Genomic DNA, 12,665 nt, shown 5'->3' with positions numbered 1-12,665 from the left:
CCCTTACTTGTTTCTTATGCCTTTTAAGGAGCAGTCAAGTTGTTTCCATGTTTGGCTATTACAGTTTTCAGAGGTCAACAGTAAAATATGTAAAGCTTGTTAAAACTATTATTCAGTGTGATTCTGAGGGAATTAAACCTCTTGACTACTAGATTATTACATTAGCTTTGTGAAAGGCACAAGCTGCTGAGGGGTTGCAGGTGTAGTTTGCTATCGACTGTAACATACACCTGGGCATTGCAGGAAAGAGCAGGCAGTGGTTGACCTTTAATGAGTGAATTTCTCAATTTAGATGTTTGTTTCATTTTAAAGGACTCAAAATGTTTACCACAGCACTCTTGAAATTCAGATCAGCTGCTAATATTTGTGATGAGATGCAGTATGTATTCAAGTAGGTATAAGACTCAGAAACTGAGTTAAATTTTCATTCCCCCCCACACACACACTTGTTCATTTAATAATTGTATTAAATAAAACACTGTGTAGTCATCCATGTATGCAAGAGGCCTATGCAAACAATATTTATATTAGTAAAGACTTTCTGACATAGTTATATAATCAGCATCATATTTTTATGTAGTTTACAGTTGGCAACTTTACTAAGTTTTTATAAATTATTCAAACTCTTAAGTAGATAAGATTCATAAATTGCATACTTTAGTTTTGCGGAGTTAATTTATTTGGTAATTTTATATGCATATCTGGTAAATAAGTCCTGGACTTGTTTCTAAAGGAGAGTAAGGTCTCTGTTAGGCAAAGTGAAAATCTAGATTTGCTATTTGTAGGACTATAATAGTGATTGAATAGTATTCTTTTGTTCAGTGCCTTCATTCTTACCAGACTGTCTGACTGCATTGAAGTATCATTCAGAAGGTCATATTAATATGTCCGCTGCACAGTGAAGAAATAGAGGGATGCTAGTCTAGATAAGCATCTATCTAGATTTATTAATCATCTAGGTGTCTTAATCACAACTCACACATAACTGGCTAGTCAACCTCACAAGGCAGTTCACACCCAGATGAGGCAACTTGGCTGTTGGCCTTTAGTAGGTAACTGAATGGCTCAGTTTCTTCATTGGTAAGGTAGGGGTATAATAATGCCAATATTGGCATAATGATTTAAAAACATTAATACATTCATAAAACTTCTGAATAGTGCTTGGCTGGTACCCCTCCCCCCACATGCACCCAGTCTCTGTGAGATGTTACTTCTAGGCCAGTAATCATTCACTAATACTTTCTCCAGTTGTTGAGAGGTGAGGGTGTGGGCTCTAGGTTTTGAGAGAATGTCATGTGCTTTTAAAACATGTCTTGGTTTGGTTTTCTTTGGACTTCTCGGTAGAGAAGTCCACTTTAGAGGAAGCAGTGTTCTCAAGTCCCTTTAATACTCTCATGTTGGACTTCTTCCTGAAGCCATGCTGTCTCTTTTTCTTTCCAGAGAGAAACCAGTAGTTTTATATGCTATTGAGTTTCTGCTGTTAGGCTGTGAGTGCTGGGGGCACACCAATGGAAGTCCTGTCCTTAAGCTGGCTGCTGCCCTCATTATATGTACTGTACTGTGTATTATGTAGAATTGCTTTGCTGCATTACTCAAGATACTGCCTTTTGTTGGGAAAAAATGATAGAATTAAATGTCTATTGTTAAATGCTATCTACTGTACTTTCTAATAAGCAAGTTATTTCCAGTGTTGGCCATTTATAGCTTTTAGTAATGGTCACTACACATTTTCTTGGTAGATAGGACAGTTTCTTTAAAATGCTGTGTGTCAGGTTCTTTAACCAACTACAGTTAGAATCATGGCGTGCTTGAGCCTGTTAATGCAAGTGAACATGTGGAGCAGAAACCTTACCTTTGCTCCCTTACTCCAGCCCTGTAAGATGCAGGTCAGACACGGCCACAGAGGTGACTCTATCACCTGGGCATTGCCTGCCCTTGCTAGCACACTACTCTGGAATGGTCATGGGATCGCTGTGCTGTCCTGTAGTGCATCTTCCAGCTTTTGCTGTTAGTACAGTCACTGGAGTTCCTGTTTTCCTCACACTCTACCTGCTTCTGGTGTGTCAGGCGGGCAGGAAGTGACTTTCTTAATCGCCTCCCCCATTTCTAATGTGTTTAAAGTATGTTTTAAAGTGTATTACACAAAGAATAAATGTGTAGCTCATTAGTAGAATAGCATTAGTGAGGTTTTGAGTTTAATCACTACCACTCCCAAAAGCATATTATGTACAAATTTTTTACTAAAGGACAGACAAAGCTGGTGTTCAGGAGAAAAACCTTATTATAACTGACTCCCTTGCTCTGGTAGAAAAATAATACTATATAAGCATTGCTTTATAATAAACAGCTTCACTAGATTAAGTGTGGATAGTGTACTAGACAGGCTGCAAGTGCATTATACATTTATTCTTTGTAAGAATCCCGTAAGATTAGCACCTGTGCCAGGCATGATGGTACACACCTTTAATCTCAGCACTTCAGAAGCTGAGGCAGGTGGATTTCTGTTAGTCTCAGGCCAGCCAGAGCTATACAGTGAGACCCTGTCTTTTCATAGTTTTTTTGTTTTTGTTTTTCTTTGATTTTTGAGACAGGGTTTCTCTGTGCAGCCCTGGCTGTCCTGGAACTTACTTTGTATAGATAAGCTGGCCTCAAATTCAGAGGTCCCTGTCTTTGCCAGAGATTAAAAGTGCTGGGATTAAAGGCATGAACCACCATACCCAGCTGTCTTTAAAAAAAGTTTAGCTGGGTGGTGGTGGTGCACACTTTTAATCTCAGCATTCAGGAGGTAGAGGCAGTCAGTTCTCTCTGAGTTCAAGGCCAGCCTGGTCTACAGAGTGAGTTCCAGGACAGCCTAGGCTGTTGTTACACAGAGAAACCCTGTCTCGGCGGTGTGGGGGATTAGCGCCTTATTACACAGATGAAGAAAGCAGTTCAGAAAAACTAGTATGCTTACTGTGGTCACACTGTTACAAAGAGATAGAGCTGGTCAGGTCTAACTTTATAACTTGTATTCTTCGGTGCTTGGTTCCATTGGGGAAGTCTTATGAGTCTGTGGTTCATGATCTTTCTTTTGCTTTGTCTATGAAATGAGCTTCAATTTGAATTTTACTCCCCCCACCTCCGAGTAGTTATTTCTAGTAATCATATTTTGAGCTGTTTTTCTCTTTGACTTTTAACCCGTTGGCGTCTTTTCCCATCCCTCCCCGCCGTTTTGGAGGGTTTGATGAACAGTGAGGCAGTTTCTCTATGATGTATGTAGTCATGGTTGCCCTGGAATGCTTCTCACAGAGACTCCTGCCTCTGCTGGGATTCTAGCATGAGCCACTACACCTGGCTTTACCTCGTCTTTTACACTTTTTGTGTAGTTCATCTGATTTTTTTCCCCTATGCTCTGCAACTTTGGTATGCCTTATAAAATCACATAGGAATTTTAAAACTGTAATCCTTTGAGTTTTTATTGTGTGTGTGCGCGTGTGTGCACACACATCTGCACACAGTGGAAGTCAGAGAACTTGGAGAAGTTTGGAGCTTTCTTTCCCGGTGCATCAGTTGGTTAGAAGGAAAAAGGAAATAGTGGGGAGAGGATGTCTGCAAAAACAGAATTTTTTATTTCTTTCCCAAGAAGTTTCTACACTATTTCTCTTCTGAGTTTATCATTACTGGTATCTTTAGTCTCCTAGTTTCAGAACATCACCTGGACACTGTCCTTCCCTTATTACATACGTCTTCTCTACCTCCTTTCTCTCCAGTATTCTATTTTACTTTAAGATTTTCTTTAGTTTATAACTCATTTGATTACTTGGACTGAATTATTAAATGCATTATTAAAATATTGCTTGACAAGAGCTAGCCTACATCTTGACCCACTGTGTCTGCTTTGTGGGTCCATTCCAAATCAGGGAGCTGGCTGGTAAGTGTTGGCAAAGGACTAGATGAGCCGAACTAGACCCTTCGGATCTTTTAGGATTTATACCTGGTGCTCATAAAGCATATAATAATGATACTTATTATTACTGTTAGCTTAATTATCAGATTAATTCTTTTAAATTTTTTGTATAATAAGATTTGTCATTAAAGCGCATTATTACTTGAAAATTGAAGCTGACCGCTTTAGTAACTGACTGGATTTGTCAAAGACTACAAAGTCTGATGAAGGGAGTAGAATCTGAGCTGGACTTCAAAGGATAGATACAGGTGGGTTTTTTTTTTTTTTTCTGTTAGTAAAGAGATGAGGCAGGGGATTCCAGTTAAGGAGTATGACCTGCACAGTGCTTAAAGAAAGGCACTGAAGCTGGGCAGTGGTGGCTCACGCCTTTAATCCCAGCACAGAGGCAGGCGGATATCTGTGAGTTCGAGGCCAGCCTGGTCTACAAGAGCTAGTTCCAGGACAGGAACCAAAAGCTACGGAGAAATCCTGTCTTGAAAAATCCGAAAGAAAAAAAAAAAGAAAGGCACTGAAAATTTGGACCAGTGTGAGTAATTTACAGAGTTTTCTTGTTATGGAAACAAAATGAAATAGCTTGAAATCAAACTTTCAAAATTTCTTAGTACTCAGCTAAGGTTTCTGAAGTAGGAGATACTCATATGTCTTATGAATTAACTTTTTTATTGACACACAACATAATTGCAAGGTTACATATGATGTATGCACCCTGGAATCTTGCCTGGTTCATGTAAGTTAATGGTCACTGCTGGGTCTCCTTAGTATCAGAGAGAGGCAGACAAACTCCTTTTCCTGGTGACTTCGTTCCCTTTGCTGCTTGTCTAAGTGATCTCTATTCGATCAGCCGCTCCCTTTCTTGTTAACTGCACATTCCAGGTCAGTAACATAGTGCTTATAGCTATAGCCCATGAGTCTTTACAATTTCCTTGTATCTCAGAGGTGCTACAAAAGACTGTTGGGTGTGTGTTTTGTTTCATGGAAAGATACTGACTTTCTTATTTCTCTTCCTTTACAGACCTAGAGGATCAAGTCATAATGGGAGCATTTTTAGACAAGCCAAAGATGGAAAAGCATAATGCCCAGGGTCAAGGGAATGGGTTGCGATACGGCCTAAGCAGCATGCAAGGCTGGCGTGTTGAAATGGAGGACGCACATACAGCTGTGATTGGCTTGCCAAGTGGACTTGAGACGTGGTCATTCTTTGCTGTATATGATGGGCATGCTGGTTCTCAGGTTGCCAAATACTGCTGTGAGCATCTGTTAGATCACATCACCAATAACCAGGATTTTAAAGGCTCTGCAGGAGCGCCATCTGTGGAAAATGTAAAGAATGGAATCAGAACAGGTTTTCTGGAGATCGATGAACACATGAGAGTTATGTCAGAGAAGAAACATGGTGCAGATAGAAGTGGGTCAACAGCTGTGGGGGTCTTAATTTCTCCCCAGCACACCTATTTCATTAACTGTGGAGACTCGAGAGGTTTGCTTTGTAGGAACAGGAAAGTTCACTTCTTCACACAAGACCACAAACCAAGTAATCCGCTGGAAAAAGAACGAATTCAGAATGCAGGAGGCTCTGTGATGATTCAGCGTGTTAACGGTTCTCTGGCTGTGTCGAGGGCCCTTGGGGATTTTGATTACAAATGTGTCCATGGAAAAGGTCCCACAGAGCAGCTTGTCTCACCAGAGCCGGAAGTCCATGATATCGAAAGGTCTGAAGAGGATGATCAGTTCATTATTCTTGCATGTGATGGAATCTGGGATGTCATGGGAAACGAAGAGCTCTGTGACTTTGTGAGATCCAGACTTGAAGTCACTGATGACCTCGAGAAAGTTTGCAATGAAGTAGTTGACACCTGTTTGTATAAGGTAGCTAGACTTTTTCTTTTCAGTCAACTTTATGCCATTAGTTACTGTTCCTTTTAATTATTGTGGAGCCTGTAGATATCAAAAATAAATTTTTGGCACAATTACAGGATACTCTACCAACTGTGAAAATATAAGGATACTTTAGAAATTAGCCAGTTACCATCTGTGCAAGAGCTGAATCTAAATGCTTGGTCTTTAACCATGGGTACTTAAGCTTTTGGTACTATAGAAGAATATTAGAGAGAAAGAGGGTGGGGAGATCTGGAGCTCTGTATCTGTAAGCTCTGGATATGCTTTAGGACGCTAGTTGAGTGTTTCCACCACTTGAACATGAGTTCTGTAGCATGAGAACAGCAGAGTTCAGTGAGTGTGGGTATGGGGCAGTAGAAATAGCCTTGGTTGTGGGCGCAGAAGGACCTCGGTGAGACCCTGTGACTGGAGGTCAGCTCGTGTTTCCTGAAAGAACAGAGATTGCCCTGTCTAGTGGGACTGCTGGGAGGAGGATCAAATAGGCTCATGTACATAGAGAAGCAGATAAGGAAGCTTGAAGACAGAGAGGGTTCTGTGGACTTAAGAGTCAAACAGACCTGGAATCAAGGCTTACCTCTGTTGCTTTGTACTCTTCAGTCCTAAACAAGTTCAACCACTCTCTGCTATAAAATACAGAGAATATATAACTTCTAGCCTCTGTTAAGGACTTACATGTGCACACATGCCTGCCTGCATGTGTGCTCGTGTACACTCTAGTCTGATAGGTAATACATAGTCGATTCATGCTCGAGAACTCAGAATTCATTTCTACAATATTACACAGCTTTAGTCGCAGCCCCCAGACTAGAAAAGCTGGGGCCTTGGCTTAGCATCAGTGTCGCTTGTGCCACACTGTTGTATTTTGTCAGTGATGCTTGCTGACTACTATTTGAAAGCAAACGTTTATGTATCCACACATTCATCTCAATGTAAAATCTAATTCTATTAGAAGTAGAATTTGTGTACCTTCCAGCTTGTGTGTCTGAAGGGCAACAGTGATAGTGTGCTGTCAGTCTAGCTTCCTTGTAAACGGTTTGAGGTATTCGTTTAATGTGTATAAGATCAATGTTTCTGTATAGCTGAATTAAATACTAAAAGTAAGGAAAATGTAGGAAGGCTATCAATTCAAGTGTTCTATTTAACAACAGTTTGAATAATGATTTGAATGTACTTCCAAGTTAAATCAGTACTTTTATTATATAAGTAATGCATAATATGTATTACAAAAGTATAAACTTCTAGTTTTCCTTCTGATTTCATATTTCTACTGCAGAAATAAATGCATTGACCCCACAGTGTGTTGTGACTAAAGTGTAAATTTGTGACAGGGACAGTAAAGACTAGTACTAACAAGCTCCGCCATATTACATGGTGTGTGCAGCTGCGTGATACTGACATGGCAGATGACTTCAAGCAAAGTGGCCACCAGAGAAGATTTAGGGAAATTTTTGTTTTATAGGCTCTTTGGCAATAATTTTCTCACAGAGGATGTAGCCTGTAATGATTGCTCCTTATAATAGTTAATATATTATATGGAGGCAACTGTCCCCCACCAACATGTCTGCTTTTTTCTCCTTAAAAGTAACTTGTTTTGTTTTGTTTTTGTTTTTTGAGACAAGGTTTCTCTGTAGCTTTGGAGCCTGTCCTGGAACTAGCTCTTGTAGACCAGGCTGGCCTCGAACTCACAGAGATCCACCTGCCTCTGCCTCCCGAGAGCTGGGATTAAAGGCATGTGCCACTGCTGCCCGGCTAAAAATAGCATTTTTATAGACACAGTATAGTTATGATTAGCATAGGTATAAAGATTCTCAAGGTTTTAAAAAGTAGAAAGAAAACCAAATATTTTCTTGCCCTTTCTCTTTCCAGGGAAGTCGAGACAACATGAGTGTGATTCTGATCTGTTTTCCCAATGCACCTAAAGTCTCAGCAGAAGCCGTGAAGAAGGAGGCAGAGCTGGACAAGTACCTGGAATGCAGAGTAGAAGGTGGATCATTTAACAAAAAATAAGTAGCTTTCTTTAAAAAACAAAACCTGCAACAGAAAGTTTAACACTCTAAAGTTTTTAATTCTTTACATGCCTTTAACATCTAGTACTTAGCATATAAAAGTGGAAAGGGCATTTAGTAGTAAGCATTTAGATGTCCGCCCAAGGCACCCTGTCAGATTAGAGATAACTAGTACAGCCTCATGCAAACATGAGTTTTCTGGTTAGGAAACTTCTGTTCTGAATGGTTGAAGTGTGGATCTAAAATTCTTGCTGACCTCACTAGTGTGAGGAGTTTTATGCCCAGAGAACACAGTTGTTTCATTTGAGTATTTCATCTTCCTGTGAGAAAGCCATGTGCGCTAACTTCAAATCTCCGGAATAGTTTGTGTACGACCTGTGTTTGGTTGGTTGTTTTCTGGGTGGTTTGGGTTTTTTTGTTTGTTTGTTTTGTTTTTGATAACTTGGAAGTCAATGGTTCCTAGCAGCTGTCACATCCCACAGCTTTCCACACTTAGTTTTCAGTTCTTTGACGGCTTCCCTCCTAAGCCATGAGCTCTTTGACCTTACAGCACAGACCTGGCAGGAATCAACTCTCAAATGAGATCAGGAAAGTGGTTTGGAACTGTAGGAGTGTGGTTCTTAGATTTCTGCAGATTATTTTATAACAGATGGAAAGCATTTGTACCTCAAAAAAATGTGATGCTTTTAAATATTGGAAGAAATTTATCTTTTGTTGGTGGGGTGGGTAGATAGGTTGGTTGGTTGTAGAACTGGGGACCAAATCTAAGGTTTCTTGCACAGTGAGCAAGTACTTCCCCCTGAACCCCACCCCAGCCCTTCCATGATCTTTGATGAAGCTGCTCACTAAGCATAAGCATAAACATTGTCTCCCCAGACACTAGGTTCACTGTGTGGACAGATACAGTAAGCACGGAGATTATGCATGCCCTATAAACAGAAACACTTGAGGGTAAAAAGCGCATTTTGCTCTCCTGATACCGTAATTGGCATGCAAGCATCGACCTACCGTACTATTGCATCCCGTTGTGTCTTCATTATTAAAATTAGTGTGCATCTTAATTTTATTTTCTCATTTTATTGCTTGATATCATTTGTAATCTGTCTATTAGAGTTGTGCTTGGTTTGGGTTGTTAGTGTACCTAGAGATTTGAGGTTTTGTTACTATCCTCCCTCCCCTAATGGTAACGTCTGTTTGTATTGTTCAGTATTTCATTCATTAATTATACTAGTCAATGCATTTTTCCTCACTATTTTCAAGGGTCTTGTAATTTTTCACATCTTAAGTTATTTCAATTGTTATTCTAAAATATTCTAAAATACTCTAAAAATACTTAGAATGTTACAGAGTGTTTGGTCTAAATTGCTGTTTAGTAGAAAATTATGAAACCAAAAAGATGTGTATGGGGTAAGTTGATGTTGCTGTTTTGGCACCTCAGCCTGGGAATACTTTTTATTGGTATAAAGAAATAACACATAACTTAGTATTTTTACTATGGAATAGGATCCAGTTTTAGGAATGAATTACTATTTTTCTCTTCAGTGTGCTTATTTGAAAGTGAGTTTTTGGTGGAGTTATAAAATAGTCACTGCATATAATTTTATTATAATAAGTTTTATATTTCATGCTATCAAGTGGCAGTTGCCACCTGGGCAGAGTTTACATTAATAGTCAATATTGTACTATGTTCAACTGTTACACCATGCAATTGGAGGTAATGTGTCGTAAATTAAGTATGGTATTTTAGAACTGATGAGATGCAACTAGAGAGAAAGTCGTGTTAAAGTTGCTGCTACTTAAAAGCACAGAAGGAATGTATCTTTGCACTGTGAAAGATGTATGTCTAGTGAACAAGTACGCAGCTTCTAACACAGACACCAAATACTTTTCTCCTTGTTTAAATACATGCCTTGACTAAATTGCTGTGACCTACTAAGCCTGATTTATTTATTTTCAACATTTTTGGCTTCTGTGTCTACAACATTGAAAGGACAAAGCTCCTCAGACCCTCCCTCCTCCCACTGTGTCACCTTTTACTGAGGGAAGGTGATGAGGAGACTCTTGCTGCCTTAGTAACCAGATGGCTGTTGCGCTGCGGTCCTTAGGCAGTTTAAGATTATACTCACCTGTGTGTGACTCTCTCCTCAGCTACTGGCCTGACTCCCTGAAAAGTTGCTAATCTGGAGGAAACTGAGGATTCCTTAAGCTTTCTTGAGGAAAGAGGTGGATCAGGGTGTGTTTGTCTCTGTTTATGAAAGAGTTCTTGACATTTCTATTCTTTATGGCAGCACCAAGTTTTTGCAGTCTAATTAAAATGTATAGTCCAAGAACAATTGCAGGAATTTTTCTTAACATTCAGAACTTTTCTAGAAGGTGAAGGAAGCAGAATAGTGTAAGTGTTCATAACAGTTTAAATGACTGTCCCACATCAAATAAGAGATTCTAATTGTTTCTAAAGTCTTTATTATTCTTAAAAGAATTTGCTTTCCTGTATTCTTAACAATTAAAATATCATAACACATTCTAATGAAGATGTAAGCTACATCAAATACAGTGGGTTTTTTTTTTAAACTTAGAACCGAAACCATCATTGGTTGAATTTATCAGTGTTCATTTCTCCTGTATCCAGAGCTCAAACTAAATGATTGTATTGGCTTAGTAGACACTGTGTTGTGTGTTGCCCGTCTAGATTGTGAACTTGTGTAGCATAGGCAAGCATCAAATCCCTTTATTTTTGTATAGTAGATCTTCAGCACTAGCACCATGTAGAACATCAATATGCCAAAATGTTAAAGACTATACAATAAAGGAACTTGGCAAACCAACTCTGAGATCCTCGCTTTTTGTTCAGATTTAAGACTGCTTTATTTTGTTCATTTTTTTAAGGAAAAGAAGGCATAATATAATACATGCAAAGTTTGGCCTTTATTTTAGGAGAATAATTTTAAACCATTTAAAGAGATTTCATGAGAAGCGATGTCTGTCTTTACGTGTGCCTTTAATGGTGAAGAAACACTTTGAGGCTTGATACAGAATGAAGTTTTTGTGTTATTTTCAGAGGGATTTACAAATGGAGAAATAGAATAATTTCTTGCTCTGGTGGCCTAGAAAATACCATTTATTATATATATTGAGAAGCAAAGTGCTGTGGTGCCTTGGGCTGGGATTTTCACTGAGAGTAACTGTGCTTAGTCTCCAAATGAGGTCTTGTACTTAGTTTAGAGATGGGATGAGGGTCTTTGTTTACAGCTCACGTTGGTCTCTGATAAGAATTACTGCATCTACCTGTTAGCGCTGCAGATCCCCTCTCTGTGCCCTCAGAGGAGTCTGATGTGAAACTAATTCTAAATGCAGCTGTACAGTTACTAAGTCTTTCTTTCTGCTCTTAATTGTTTTGTCATGAAATTTAGATCCTTTCATTTAAAGTGTTGCTTAAGTAACAAATGAAGGCAGTGGTGTGTGTTTATTTATATGTCATTTCCTAGAGGGAAAATTGATATGCAGAGTGATGTTCAAGTATATCATTCATTTGTTTATGCTACTTAAGTCATGTTGCCACTATAAAAATATAGGTTAAAATTTGAGGAACTAGTATATCTCTAATAAATTGCCCTATACTTAAAGGTGCCTTTTCAAATCTTGAGTTTTTATTTATTTATTTTTATGTGCAATGTATTTTACAGAAAACCCGTGTCCTGTGTAAGGACAGGAGTTGATTTCAACAGTAACTAGTTAACATCTTAAAGAAAGTCATTTATACCCACCTTGATTGTGTAACACATCAAGTTAACACAAACTTTTTTTTTTCACATTTTTATCTTGTTTTCATTCATTGAAGTTGATGTTTTGTGTCTTTTTCTGTATTTGAAGATGAGTGATTGTTTTCATAGTGGTTTAGAAAGTCTCGCGTGTAGGACAAGTAATTCAGCTGTAATAACCTAAGGTGTCTTTGCTTCAGTGTTTAAAATTGAGTTTTGATAACACTTACAAAAAAGGTACTTCTGATTCCCAGAAATCATAAAGAAGCAGGGGGAAGGAGTCCCTGACTTAGTCCACGTGATGCGCACGCTAGCCAGCGAGAACATCCCCAGCCTCCCACCGGGGGGTGAACTGGCAAGCAAGTGAGTATGTTCTGTGTGTTCAGCCTTTGTCTGTGGGAGCTATGCATTTACTCCGAAGGTTCATGCTGTGCCTTCACTGTTAGGAAGTGTGCTCCTTGATTGGGATCAGTGCTTAATTGTCACTGTTTATAATTGTACTAAGAATTGTCCTTAGTGGAAACTTGGGTGACACTGATTTCCACAAGGAATAAATGAGATAATGGAGTGAGAGATTATACATGACATAGCATGCCTGCAGAAGGGTAAGTGGCTGTAGTAGTGGTGGTGGTGTTTTCTGTCGTCAATCCTTGTACAACTTAACACTCCAAAGACTGTCTTCAGTCTGGGCAGTGTTTGCTTGTTTATTGCTGATTGGTGTTTGGTGTCAGAAAGAGTAGACAGACACTTTTTTCCTTTGCTTGTTTTTCCTTTTTTGTTGTTTCATAGAGCCATACTAGTTTGTGTTAGATATTAAGCTTATATCTGTAGTTAACAATATACATTGTGTGGGGCTGGAAAGATGGCTCAGAGGTTAAGAGCGTTGCCTGCTCTTCCAAAGGTCCTGAGTTCAATTCCCAGCAACCACATGATGGTTCACAACCATCTGTAATGGGGTCTGGTGCCCTCTTCTGGCCTTCAGGCATACACGCAGACAGAATATTGTATACATAATAAATAAATAAATATTTTACAAAAAACAATGTACATTGTGCAATT

The 12,665-nt window shown here is 39.0% G+C and overlaps 1 protein-coding gene across 1 annotated transcript in view; it reads left to right on the top strand.

The window, feature by feature from the left end:
• Ppm1a (protein phosphatase, Mg2+/Mn2+ dependent 1A) overlaps positions 1-12,665 on the top strand; it is a 50,390-nt gene that overhangs the window by 28,031 nt on the left and 9,694 nt on the right. The window contains exons 2-4 of the mRNA XM_075947832.1: positions 4,959-5,812; positions 7,709-7,826; positions 11,861-11,969. Coding sequence (XP_075803947.1) covers positions 4,979-5,812; positions 7,709-7,826; positions 11,861-11,969 — 1,061 coding nt within the window. The 5' untranslated portion in view covers positions 4,959-4,978. The remainder of the gene's footprint in view (positions 1-4,958; positions 5,813-7,708; positions 7,827-11,860; positions 11,970-12,665) is intronic.

The sequence above is a fragment of the Microtus pennsylvanicus genome, chromosome 14 (assembly GCF_037038515.1).
Source record: "Microtus pennsylvanicus isolate mMicPen1 chromosome 14, mMicPen1.hap1, whole genome shotgun sequence".
Taxonomy (NCBI): Eukaryota; Metazoa; Chordata; class Mammalia; order Rodentia; family Cricetidae; genus Microtus; species Microtus pennsylvanicus.
This window is presented reverse-complemented; position numbering and strand designations above follow the sequence as displayed.